Here is a 14,195-nt window from a genome sequence, read left to right as displayed (position 1 = left end):
AATCCAACGTATTTGTTCCTCAACTTATGGTCAATTTAGAAAAAAAAGTCATTTTTGATGGGTCCCATCTCCTCCGTTCAAACAAGTTGCTTACGCCATTCTTTTTCCATACTTCCCTCCCTCTTCGTTTTCTTCCCTCAATCAAACAATTTTAGTAAAATTTCATTGCTTTTCCTGTTTATCATACAAAAGGAAAATAAAGTTCCCACATTCCAGTAACTTGAAGGAGGTTACACAGTGGTACCAGCAGACACTGAATAGCATTCTTAAAATTAAATTTAAATTTAGGGTAAGCATTTTTTAAAAGTCAAAGTACTTACTTTAAAAATCATTTATTTTTTTAAAAAATCATTTAACTTTTGGCAACCAGTGTTAAAAAATGTATTTAAAAAATACATTATTAATAGAATAAGAAGGAAAGAAAATGCAGACATGAGCAAAACAAGATAACACCAACAACCCAATTCGATGGAGAGCAAAAGATTAAAAGAAAGAGATGGGAATCCATAAATGAAAGGATTGAAAGTCGCATGCCATGGATACATCATCAGCCTCAGATTGAGATAGCAACAAGTGCTTGTGTGCATGGATGCCCACATGGCACATTTCTGAGTTCTTTTAAAATAAAAGGGGAAAAAAAAGGATTTCAATATTTTCATGTCTACTTTTTTCTCAGTCAACTGTGTTAGACATTTGTTTCACAACTTCAAGAAGTGGGCCAATTGGGCTGGGTTCGCAATACGGAACATGTGGGGCCCATCCGTCTTCAGCAAGAGCGTTAGCTCCACGTACCTCTCATACTTCCGCTTCTGCGACTCCTCTTGCAGGCCCGGCGAGTGGCCCACTCGTCGGCCCAACAGAGTCCCTTTGGTGAGGAATTCATGGGCCAAGTAGCCCGCGAGAAGGTGGTCGATGGGCCTCGGGCTCGAACCTTCAGATCTGGGCTTGTCTTGCCTGAACAATCTTGTTTTTGGGGCCGTGGGCAAGGGTTTGGGCTTTTGGAAACCGCCATGTCTCTCCTTGCTCTTAGAGACGCTACTATCACCGGTGGGCACACGGCGAGATGGAGGACGCATCGTTTTGGTACTCATGCTTTCTCTATACTGCATACCACGTCACTACCACACTCAAATACAAATAAAATTACACAAATTAAGATTAAAATACAAAACACTGAGTGAGGGCCCACAATCTCAGTGAAAATGGGTCACCATAGAGAATTGTTGAAAGTTCGAGGGCGAATTGGAGAGAAGGAGGATGATAAAAATTGTTGAATTTTGAGGCAATTTAATTCCATAAATTAAAGAAAAGGGAGAACTGGGAAGAAGAAAAGCGATCTTGACGAGGTGATGATGCAGACTGTTGAAGAATTATTATGCTTCACCGGTTCCTCACGAAATTGGGTATTTATATTGGGTGTTGTGACTAAATGCCCTTGCTAACACCTAATATTACATCAATGCCAAGAGGTGCATAAAATTGCTCATTTATTGTACCCTGTAATCAACGCTGAATAAAGGAGTAACAGTCCTCAAATTTAAAGTATTGTTAATCTAATTTTTAAAAATTTATTAAAATTAGTATTTTTAATTTTTGTAATTAAAATAATAGCATTTAAAATTATAAAAAAATTAATTAATAAAATTGTAGATAATGTATTGACATTTATGATGTGATAAACTAAGAGTGTATTTAGTAAATTTTTTTAGTTAACTGAAAATTTTATTTAATAAAAATAATATTATTTCATTGCCCAACACCTTAAGTCTTAAGGTGATGCATGTATGACATAACATTTAGTAACCAATAATCTTCACTTAATACTCATAAATTATGATATCACCTTGTATATTATACAAAAATAATAGATATACAAATAGATGAGAAAGAAGTCTCTCATGCAAATAAAATTTTGAACAAAGCTGAAGTATAAGAGGAAGTCTCAAGCACCACATTTTTTTCTATGATTTTCTTTTCATGAAATAAAATTATGTAATTAACAATTTGGGCAGCTATATAAGTACCATACCGACACTTAATTTATCGTATTTAACATATAGTGAGAGAAATTTGATGAAAATAAAAAAAATGAATAAATTTTTAAAATAATTTTAAGAACAAAAAATTCCGTTTTATAATTCAAGAATTAAATTAATTAATTTATAATAGTTTTACGAAATCAATATTCTGTTTTATAATTTCAGAGATTGAATTAATATGGCAGTATAATTTCAGAGAGTAAAATAATTAGTTTTTTATAAATTTGAAAATTAAATATTATTTTTTACATTTAAGAAATTAAACTGACAACTGTATATAATTTGAAATATTTAAATAATTATTTTTAACAATTTAAAAAATTAAATTAATAAAGTCCTTATGACTTAAACAACGCGTCAATCTAAAAGACAATATATTTGAACCATTCAAAGACAGAATGACCCGATGGACAAGTTTTCAGTAAATTATTTAAAATTAATAATTAAGGTGATCACTTTGTGTTAAAGTTTTTTAAAATAATAGTATTAAAGTATTAAAGTTTTTTAAAAATAATCCAAAATATATTTTAGTATCACTTTGTGTTAAAAAGTTAAAATGAATATCATTTAATAAATTTGATTTTTTATAAAATTAATAATTAAGGTGATCAACATTTACAATTTAAAAGAAAAATTATTTATTTACTCCTACGAGATATCTTTCTATTGTTTGAGTATGAAGCATATCTTTGTATTTAATGGTGTAGGTTGAGATTAACTTTTGTAATTAAAGTTTATTCACATAAAGTTTAAGCTACTAGCTAAACTATATAAACCCTAGTTATTCTTATATTTGATTTTTTCCGGATAGGTTAAAAAGCTGTTCATAATATCTTTACAAAATTCCATTCATATCAAATAGCATTAACATTAAATAAATGATAAATTTTGTTTTCAATTACGTAGTATATATTTTTAATATTATCTCGAGTTTTATTGTACCAACATATATTATACGGGTTCTCCTATGTTTTCCTAGGATTTAATTACATTTTTATTTTTATACTTTAATTTATATGGAATTTTGATAGCTTTTTTATTACTTGTATTCAATCTTCTTACTCTTTCTAATGTTTAAATAAATTTTTATTCTAAAATAGTTTTTTTTAGCAAATTTAAACACATTCAGTATAAATACGGTATACACGTGAGAATTGCTCTCATAGTTGTCCCTCGTAACTATTTAATTAAGAAGTAAAGTATATAACAGTGAGGTTAAGTTATTCTCACTAATTGATGTATCTCACTAACATACTCAAAATTTTGACCATTGGGACAGATACTGAAATATAGGATTGAACGTGTAAAATGAACAAAAACATATTTATTATTATTTAAAGCCAAGTATTTTATATAATAATTAATTTTAAATTAATGATGGATAAAGTTTTATTTTTTAAATTTTATATATCTCTTTATTGCAGAGTAGTGTATTAAATAAAAGAATTTTTTTTTATGTGAGAGTAGTATGAATAAATATTAAGCATATACTTTTTTTAAATGTTCACGTAACTTTCTTAAATGACTATGCAACTTAAATATTGCAGGATAAAAATGTTCTTTAGATTAACACAGTTTAATCTCTAAAGCATTTTACAAAACAAAGTTTGTGTTCTTTTCAAATATTCATATGATGACACAAGGTTAAAAAATTATAAAAAATTTTATACTATACTTAATGATTTGAAGACTCTGAAAATGGAGTATATTACTAAAAGAAATAATATGAAAAACTTTAATTCTACCAACTAAATAAGAAAAAAATGTCAAATAAAAGATTAAATACTTAAGCTTTGTGAATCTTAAAAAGTGTTTTAAATTTCTCAAAATTACTTGTTACATTTACTTTTATTATAATATAATTTTATGAATGATTTTTCCGATAAGTATAACTTTGTACCGGATAAAAAATTATATACGATAAATTTTCATATATTAAATGCTATTAATTATATTGAATTTTGTAATTTTAATAAAATATTATAATATACAACTTTTTATAATGTACACTTCGAAAAATTGTTTTATAAAATAACTATAAACACAAATAATATAAATTATATTAATAATATGATACACTTGTAATATATATAATCTTTATATTAATAAATTTTTATCGTAAACTCATAATATTTAGATTCAAGATTTATTTTTTGTTAACTAGACAAAAGTGATACTAATTAAGCAAATGTAACACATAAATTTGAATACATAAGGATTTTGGGTGGTGTAATAAATGATTAAGTTACTAATTATTAAATTATATATTTTTATATATAAAATATTTTATGAACTTTTATAAAGTGACTGAAACCTACTGTTAAATTTGTCCCTTTATTAAATTATGCGTCATTATATTAACTTTTACAACTTTGAATCAATAAACAAAATTTTTAAAATTTTAAAGAGTTTTTTTGAACAATGATTGAAAAATTAAATTAATTATAAATTGTAAAAATAAATATATTTTTAACGAAATATTTTACTTTTTAATTTTTATTTAGTATTGTAAAAATACTATTAAATCCATCATAAAAAACTGTATAGCTAAATTGATTCAAATCTTAAAAAGAAACAGAAGGAATAATAAAACGTTTAAAAAATTATTCAATAATAGAATTTTATAAAATTAAATTAAAATATATTAAAATATAAAAATGCACTATTTTGTTTTTAGTAAATATTTTATTTTTTAAGAAACTGCAAGGAAACTACTCAATATTTTATGATTTGCATTATTAATTAAAAACCAAGAGCATATTTGTTTCTTTTTTAAAAAATAATTTTAAAATAAAAATGCAATGTAAATTTGTATTGTATTTTATTTTTGTTTTAAAAAAACTGTTTTTAAACTCTCGCACTCCCTCTCTGTCGCCGGAAAATGACAGCTCCACCGCCTCAACATCCGCCAGTACCAGACGTGTTGCTGTTTCCTCTTTTTCGAGAGCTGAAAAATGCCAACGAAAACGAGGTAATCACGCCAAATTAGACGCAGTTATTCGCGCTGTAACGACGTTGTCTAATTACGGTGCCGTTGGTGGTTTAAAGTCAAATTCTGGCTGGTAAAACATTCAAAAGCGGTCTCAACGGAGGAATTCGTATTGTTAAAGGTTGAATACGTAGCTGGTAAGTAACACATTTTTTATGTATCGATTAAATTCTAGAAACAATGATGTGTTTTTGTTGTTATGATCTTCACGTTATTAGTTTTTTCATTTAGTAATTCAAAGAGGATTCAGTACTACTAGGTAATTTATATTTCAGTGAATTTTTTTGCTCATTGCTATGATGCTATCTTTATTTTGTTGCTACTGTTATCTTCCAGGGAACATTCTTGGGCAGATACTAGTTACCAAACAAACTCAAGTTATGTTAGCTCTTTTGTATGCGTGCGCATGCCAGTATTGTTTGTCTTTAAACATCGAATTTTGGTGAGGCAGTACTGTGAAATTGCCTTTCAAATTGTTTGCTTTCTTCATTGGGGAAAGGAAAGAAGATCTCATTTTTGAACTTGTTGAAGGCCTTGTGACACGAGGATCAAGTTGGTGTTTCTCGTTGATGCTTTACAATTTGGTTATTGGAACTGAACTGGATCAAACCTATCCTATCCAGTTACTAGATTGATTTCTGCATATGAGCTAGTTTGACCTGACAGTTCAGCTGGTGAATGGGACAGTTTTTCTGACAACATTATTATCAATTATTATAGCTTAGGATTCACTTGTGCTGTTTGGAACAGGTGGAAGGTAAGCACTTCAGAGACTAAGGTAAAAAGGTAGGTGCTCAAAGTTGACCCTTGGTTGAAGTCCTGTAGTTATACAAAAATCTGCTATGATGTTACTTTCTCACACTAGTTATGTCCCCTTCGCGCATGTGTGTGCGCATATATATATATATATATATATATATATATATATATATATATATTTGATTGCTTGAAGATAGGCAATACACTCCTTTCTTCTCTGGGGCCTTCCATAAAACTTCTCGTCACTGGTTCGTATGCTACTTCCAAATTAATGAGACCCACATGAAAGTCCTTTTGATTTTTCTGAAATTGCTCCATCATTTGTCATGGCAAGTTGCTTCTGTGATCGATATCCCTGGCATAAAACCAAATTACATTTCAGCGACGCAAGTCTCTTTTTATAATCTCCATTCAGTTACACTCCCATAACTCCTCTATTGGCATTTTCTTTGACCACATTATCTCATTATAGAACGTTGTGAGTCAACTAATGCTTTTCTGTCCAAGATTATCTCAATAGGTATATTGTCTAGTCCAATTGCTTTGCCTTTATCTATCCCCTTTAAAGCTTCTTTAACTTCGGGTCCCAAGTCCTACCATACTTTTCGTCCTCATCTCAAGTGTTTAGCCTATCGGATTGCAATTAAATTTCATGTCCTTCTGATATCATGCAATGCATTTATGTATAATCATTTGAAATGGGTATATTGCTTGCTTGTGGATTGGTTTTTTGTTTCACATCCTATTGTCTATTTTATACAGGTTTACATGTGCAAGAAACTCTCATTTGTGAATGATTTGTAGTTTGCTACAACTCTCAATCGTAACACGGCACCAATGCTGATCAAGGAAAAACAAATTTGAAGGAAAATTCTAGTCTTGTCCAACTATCCGTTATAAAGAAGGAAGAAATAAATCTTCCAACGGTTAATATGTTGATGATGATTAATTGGTTCAACAGGAAAGTGGTAGGACATCAATAACAGCTGAAGATTTGGAATTTTGGATGCTGCTTCCCAGAAAGCAGTGAAAGTGGCCTGTAAATGAAGGGTTGCTTTTGTTCAAATTTTACAAATCAATTTTGATGCATCATTATTCTTTTAGTTTTAAAACTTATTTTCTTAGTTGTGGTTCATCTGAGAATTCACATTGACGAGGGAATTGAAGCAAGAGAAGTTCCGATTGAAGCTATAGTGGTTATCAAAGCTTTTTCAATAAGGAAGTGATTCTCACGTTATAGTTCATTACTTCATTTGGGTTGATGCACCTAATATTTCCCTCCTCCCACACAATTCCAACTATTAATACCATTCTCTTTCTTGCTATTCATGTTTGAGATCTCTCTTATTGCTAGTTCCATGAAAACACTCTTTCTGTTGGTTAAGTTGATTTGTTAATGAGCCCAAAACCTATAGCCTTTGAACTAATATTTTCAATTTTAGATATACTTGTTTGGTAGTTTAATATTATGTTGTCTCTTGCATTACAATTTCCATTTCTTCCATATGCATAATGGATAATGTTGTGACGTGCTCCAGCATCTCTCATCCTGAATGTGTGGGGATGCCTTATGAGGCGCTCTACCATTGCAGCACAGGGTAGGTACTCTTGTTGCTTGTGTGATGCTTATGTAATCCTTCATTCAGCGCAAGGACATCGTTTATATGGTGCCCGTATGACTCGAGCTATAATTTAAGAGAGACATACTCGGTGTGCAATACATTTTTTAAATTTTATTTTGAAGTTAATCTAGTGATACAAATTAAATGTTGCAATGTCTGTCCCGTTACCTGTTTTGGTTGGTTTGGTGCATTAAATACATAATTTCTTTTATGTACATCTAGTATATGGTAGTTAGTGCTGTTGTTAGCCAAACAAACTGGCATGATATTGGAAACGTCAAGCTCAACCTGGTGCATTTTACCGCTCTCGCTCTGTCCACTGACATGGTGCATGTGATCTTTTGGCAGAACTTGTTACAATCCATAGAACACAGGTTAACAATATTATAAAGTCTTCCATTAAATACGCTGACACAATTACGTGGAAATTCACTTATCACCACTAACATTGCCGGTATAGCCGGGACAGAATGCTGAACTCTAAACTGTTAAATTTAAATGAAACGAAAGAGAAAAGGCACATATACATTTTCGTTTAAACTTGCATTAAATAATTCAACTTAATTATTCTTGCTTTGCTTTTCTTTCTTCAGTGATTCTGCTATCTTGCTGGCAATACAGTATGCTGTGGACTGAATGGTTACCATGGGGTTGACACCAACTGCACTGGGTAAGACACTCCCGTCACACACATACAAGCCTTTTGCCTCCCAACTCTCGCCGTTCTCATCGAGTGCACCATCTTCTTCAGTGGCACCCATTCTACAACTTGTCATCTGATGTGCAGTAGTAAATAAGGTCCAGAGTTCATTCCTCGACCTTGGACCCCCAACTACTGTGACTGTGTCTAGAAACTCCTCTAAATCTTCCTCCTTGATCCCCCTGCATTTGATTCTTTGGCCATCACTCCTGTATGTACCCACTTCTACAGCTCCTGCTGCAACCAAAATCCTCAAGGCTTTTCTTAATCCAACTCTAAGATTTTCTTTGTCCATTTGGCCAAGTCTGTAAGTTATTCTACCTTCACCCTTTACTTCTCCTGATCCCTGGTCTCTCACCAATGCAAAAAGGTTAGCAGTTCTTGCATACTTCACCATCCTTTCTTTCACATCAAGCCCTGAAACCCATGGAAGCAATGCTGAAAATGATGCTGGTCCTAGAGCAGGTGCTTCTATGATGATTCGTGGGGTGGAATCCTCTGCAAAAACCTTGTGTATTGAAGTTATGATCCCCCCCTCATAGTTATTACCACTCAAGTTTGTCATGTCTTCTGGGAAGTACCCCCAAGCAAATTGAACAGGGTGGAGATGGAGGTTCCTTCCAATGTTTGGATTTTGCAGACCACTAGAAATCATTAGAGGAGGGGTAGAGAGACTGCCACATGCTGAAATAGTTACGTTGGATTCAATTTGGAGTTTCTTTGTTACCTTACTCCTCCAAGTTGCTGCGGCAATCACTCCTAAGCATTTCTTTTTCTTTATTCCCTCATTTCCATCTTCCAGTATAAGTTTCTCAGCTTTACATCCAGTTAGGATCACTGCACCATTGCCTACAGCATCAACCAACCAAGTAGAGTCAGTGCCCTTTTTATCTCCAGTTCTACAACCATAACAGCATGAACCACAATAGTGATCTGCTGAAGAATTTATTGCAACTGACTCAACTTTCAAACCGATTTTCTCACACCCTTGTTTAAGAATTTGATTCTGGAAACTTTCCTTATTGCATTTCTCTGTCACACCAATCCTTCTGCAGACAGAGTCCATGGCAGATTGATAATCAGAGCTGGCAAAAAGTGGGATTTTATATTTTTCAGACCATTCCCTCAGAACAGAATCAGGTGTTTTGATGCATGCAGACCAATTTATAGTTGAGCCTCCACCCACTGTTGAGCCAGCCAGGATAATCATTTTCCCGTCAAGACTTGGCATAATGCCTCCTGATTCGTATAGCTCATCCATGGATGGACCTTCCAGAGAAGAATAATCTTGGGCAACAAAATACTCTCCTTTCTCTAAGACAATTACTTTCTGACCAGAGTTTGCCAGAACTGCAGCTGCAACTCCTCCCCCACAACCAGACCCGACAATGACAGCATCACATTTGATCTTGTACGTGTTCTGCTCTAGATCTTCAGTGACTTCTAGGCCTTTTTCAGCGAGGGATTGGATTAAAGTAGAATCAGTTTCATACATTGTTTCTACTAATCCCTTCTGGAGTGGCCTCTCCTTTCTTGTCAACTTTTCCTTTGTGTCCACCTCGTATCCAATTGCTTTCCATACGGGATTTTGCCCATTTACATCAGTCTGCAGCATTTGGGGGAAAGATATGAGAAAGCAAAATAAATAAACAAATAATTTAGGAATGAGATGTGTGAGAAATTCAATTTGAATGTTTGACATCATTATATGTTACGTCCAGTGTTTTTAAAATCCAACCCATAATTAAATTAATGAAATTATTGATTCACAGTTTATGATATATATATATATATATACACACACACACTGGCAAAGTGATATACATTTATAATCAAATAATAGCATAAAATATAAAAGTTCATTAACAAACATAATGTTCATAATTTGTAACATCAATAGTTACATTTAAAATTAAGTTCATACATGACATATATTTAAAGCAATATTCTTTACTCCTTAAAAATAAAATCATAAAATGGTGTTGGATCTCGCTTATTTATTCTTAGATTAATTGCATTTTTAGTCCAATATTTTAATTTTTGTGTGATTCTAGTTCTTCTAATTTTAATTGTTGCATTTAATCTCTCTTTTTTTTAATTATTCAAATTAAATCCCTCACCTCAAAATCTCATCCAATAATTAACAAAAATATAATAGATGTGTATTATTAATTTGTTCAAATTAGTATAAAATTATATAATAAAAATGTATACAATATAATAGAAATATTTTGACTTTTATTTAATCATTTTATATATGTTTTATAAATTTATATAAATTAATGATATACTATTTTTTTTTATTAATTATTGAACAAAATTTTGGGATGAAGGATTTGATTTGAATAATTTAAAAGTATAAAAATCAGACACAAACAATTAAAACTAGAAGAATTAAAATTATATATAAACTAAAATATGAAAAGTAAATGTAAAATTAAGCCTTCTTTATTAAATTTTTCAATGATCTTTATTTGGGGAGAGGGGGTCCATAAGAACTGGAGAACTACCACTTCACTAGTTTTCCTGTCAAACCAGCTGGTTTGGTGTAATTTTTAATTTCGATTAAAACCAACATGGAAATGATAAATTTTGAATAACAGTCAAACCAGACAGATGTAGATTGCTATCAAGCCCTAATGAAATAATGATGTCATCCGTCCTTTTACAAAGAGCCTATGTGTCCTCTCCCAATTTATTGTTCTTAACTGTTGTTTATGGGCAACTGTTGAGCAATACCTACTAAGGAAGGTGCAAACATATTCCTCTACAATTCAACCATATACTGTTGACCGAAAGAAATTCAACTATATACTGAAAGCTTAGAATGGGTGAGAAAAAGAAACCTTACCCTTGAGAAGATATTATAGAAGCAAACAAGTTTGATGAGCACAAACACAATCCGCAGGGGTACCCAACGCTTTTCCCTTGACCATTGATTCAGAATTTTTTCTCTCTTCTCCAAGGAAATCTCAGAGAACTTGTTAACGAAAGGCCACTTCCATTCCAAGCAAAGACTTCCACAAAGCAACAGTGTCCCCAATCTGAAGGACAGAATCCACAGAACCCAACTCACCAACAACAAAGCTTCTGGCACAGTCCTCTTGAACATGAGCTCTGCAGCCTAATTTTCATTGCACAAATTTTAAAAAAGAATAGAAATTGAAGTAATATAGACCCTTCTATAAAATAAAAACACGGGATCATAAAAAAACACCTACCTCATCAGGAAAAGGGAACTGAGAAGCAGAAGTATTGTAGAAAGCTGAGAAAGCTTGGTCCTTTGAACTATCCTTGTTGAGGGAAGGAAAAAGGGTATCACATATGGAAGCCATGACATCCATCTGAATGGTAGATAACCCATGATTGTAACCTTTCTCTATTCTCTTCCTACCTCCTCTTAACAGAGGATGGCAACTCTCTCTCCCTTCCATTCCTCTCTGTGATCACAAAGATACTTCCTTTATTTTCTCTTTTCAAATAAAATTTTAATTTAGCACAACACAAGTCCTTTTTATAGGCTATGAGAAACTACTTGCTAGGTGGCCCAATTAGTACTATCCTTGGGCCAGTGTTTGTCAATAGCAGAGGGAGTAGCCCAGAGAAGATAGGTTCAAAAGGATTGAATCTGAGAATGAAGGAAAATGTGGTCAATAGTGATTGGTTAGTATTTGATTGATTTATTCGCACGTAATAGTTCATGAGAAACAAAACACTTGGAATCAGTCATGTTCAGTGCCTTTCTTTGGCTTTGCTCGATAGGAAAGAGGGTGAGGGAAGAAGAGAAGAGAAGAGCCTAGTTGGCGTTTTCCTAACGTGAAATTGGATACTGCATGTGGAGGGAACTTGAAGGTGAAGGAAAATGTGGTGGATTATTAGTGCTTGTATCTGTTAACTGTTAGCTGATAAAGAATCATATGAACTACTTCCCAAAATTAGCAAAGTTGGTAGATAACCCTCTCTTTGATCAGACAATAATATTTTTCAAAGGGATTAGACACCTCATGCTGTTATTGGTTATCACTGCACTGCTCGTTCAAATGATCTATATTTGATTTGAATAAGGTTCTAAGTTTGAGATATGTTCTTGGAAATTAAGTTCCGTTTGGAAAGTTAACCATACGATACTACATATTCTTATCCCAAATACAATTATTTCATGCTAAAGATATGTTAGATGGCTACAAAATTATCTCCTTTTCAAAATAATTGTGTATTTAAGATTTTAAATTTTATATTTTTTTGTTCTTCTCAAATATCATTATTTAACTTGATTTAATTTTAGCTTAAATTTTGAATCTTAATATCATTTAAATTGGAAGGATCTATTTTTTTTAAAATAAAAACTTGAATAAATTTAGGCCCAAATTTAAGTTTGATTTGAAAATTTGACATTAATCTCATACTATATTAATTTTATATATTTTATTTCTCTTAAATATGATTATTGAAATTTATTTTATGTTAATATTTAACTTAAAATTTAAGAAAATATTTAAATATTCTCCATTAAAAAAACAAATTATAAGTTGGTTTTGTTATATTGTTGCTCTTGTTTCAGTGGTAATTTTTTTTTTATTTCGCTCGACGAATATATGCAAAGACAATATAAAATATTTTTTAAAAAAAAAATTATAAATTTTTAAAAATAAACTAAAAATAAAAACATTTAGTTTGAAAACATAATTAAAAAAATTGGATAATAAATATTTTAAAATGGAAAAAAAAACACGTTGTAATAAACATCAAATCAAAGAAAGGCAAAGAGTTGGTTGATGGCTGAACAACAAATCTCATTAATTGCCATTTAGATGCCTCCGTTTGGTTGTGCAAAAATGTCACTTACGCTATCCTTTTCGTAATTATGTTTTATACATTTATATGTTTAGAGTGAAGGAAAAGTATTTTCATTTATCTCGTAGTGTAGAAGTTAGCATAATTCAAAGTATTTTTAATAATATTTTTTATTTATATAATATATTTATTTTATTTGAGTAATGTAAGAATAAAAATTAATAATAAATGATAAATTATTTTTTTAATAATTAATTATTTTCTGTAATTTTTCGTCTTAAAATATTCAAGAAATTCACTGATATATAAATAGACAAGTAAATATATTATTTTTAAATTAATACATTAAAGTATACAAAATTATTAAGATTCATAATGACATTAAAATTTGTCATTCTATTTGAAGGTTAAAGCATGGAATATGAAGATATTAAATATGATGGGGGACTGTTCGTGCCAAATGAAATTCATTGTCGTCAAAGATAATAAATGTGCCACCCAATGAAATAACAAAAGTTAATGTTTTTTTTTAAGTTTATTTTTTATTTATTTTTGGTCAAAAGGAAAATAACTTTGTGAGAATTTAGGAAAGAATGAACGGAGGTTGAGCCAAAACTTTGAAGTGAGAATATATTGCTTGAGAACAAAATATGATTGAAAAGTCGCAATTACATTTACACGTTGTTTCATTGGGTGCATACATTAAAAATTTGTTATAATTATAAAAAATGTAAATAAAAAATGTTTGGAGAGAAAAAAAAAAAAGAGAGGCTGTGCTAATATATGGATAAGTATGCATTTAGGTTTAACAATAATAAAAATCTTCAATATACGGCAGAATTTAAGTGATTAAAATTTTTAATTTGAATTTCATAAATTAGAAGTATAAGAGAGCTTTATATTTGTAAATAAGTTTCTTCAGTTGCGTTATTATCTGTGTAAAGAAGCATCATGAACCTGAGCCTATCGGAATTAACTAGAATTAAAAAGAAATTTATAATGCTAAGATTTTAAAGAATAAATAAATAAAAGACGTTTCTGTCACTGTTAAGTCAATAGTTGAAGATGCTTTAGAAAAAAAATGTTGCTTTGGGAGGTACGACAGAATTTAAGAAACAAATTTTTAAATGTGCACGGAAAGATACATAATTAAAAATAAATATAATTTTTTTAATTAAAAATGATAATAAATAAAATTATTAATATATTATACATAATGTTTAACCGCACATTAAAACATCCTTTAAGAAAATGTTGCTTCCACGCATGTGTCCAAATACTCTTTGTAGGCT

General features: G+C 30.8%; 2 protein-coding genes across 2 annotated transcripts; both read right to left on the bottom strand.

Moving 5' to 3' along the window:
* Positions 1–666: 666 nt before the first annotated feature.
* On the bottom strand, positions 667–1,076 carry LOC113860762. Its single transcript, XM_027493268.1, has one exon. The coding sequence runs from the start codon at positions 1,074–1,076 to the stop codon at positions 699–701; it is 378 nt and encodes a 125-aa protein (XP_027349069.1). The 3' UTR covers positions 667–698.
* A 6,679-nt stretch (positions 1,077–7,755) lies between these two features.
* LOC113861416 (long-chain-alcohol oxidase FAO2) lies at positions 7,756–12,252 on the bottom strand. The gene is made up of 3 exons (XM_027494218.1): positions 11,331–12,252; positions 10,961–11,233; positions 7,756–9,715 (listed from the first exon to the last, which is right to left on the bottom strand). The coding sequence occupies exons 1-3, from the start codon at positions 11,541–11,543 to the stop codon at positions 7,970–7,972; spliced, it is 2,232 nt and encodes a 743-aa protein (XP_027350019.1). The 5' UTR covers positions 11,544–12,252; the 3' UTR covers positions 7,756–7,969.
* Positions 12,253–14,195: the final 1,943 nt, after the last annotated feature.

The sequence above is a fragment of the Abrus precatorius genome, unplaced genomic scaffold (genome assembly GCF_003935025.1).
Source record: "Abrus precatorius isolate BTA unplaced genomic scaffold, Abrus_2018 Scaffold3, whole genome shotgun sequence".
NCBI classification, from domain to species: domain Eukaryota; kingdom Viridiplantae; phylum Streptophyta; class Magnoliopsida; order Fabales; family Fabaceae; genus Abrus; species Abrus precatorius.
The sequence above is the reverse complement of the archived record's forward strand: the minus strand, read 5'-3'. Positions and strand labels throughout refer to the sequence as shown.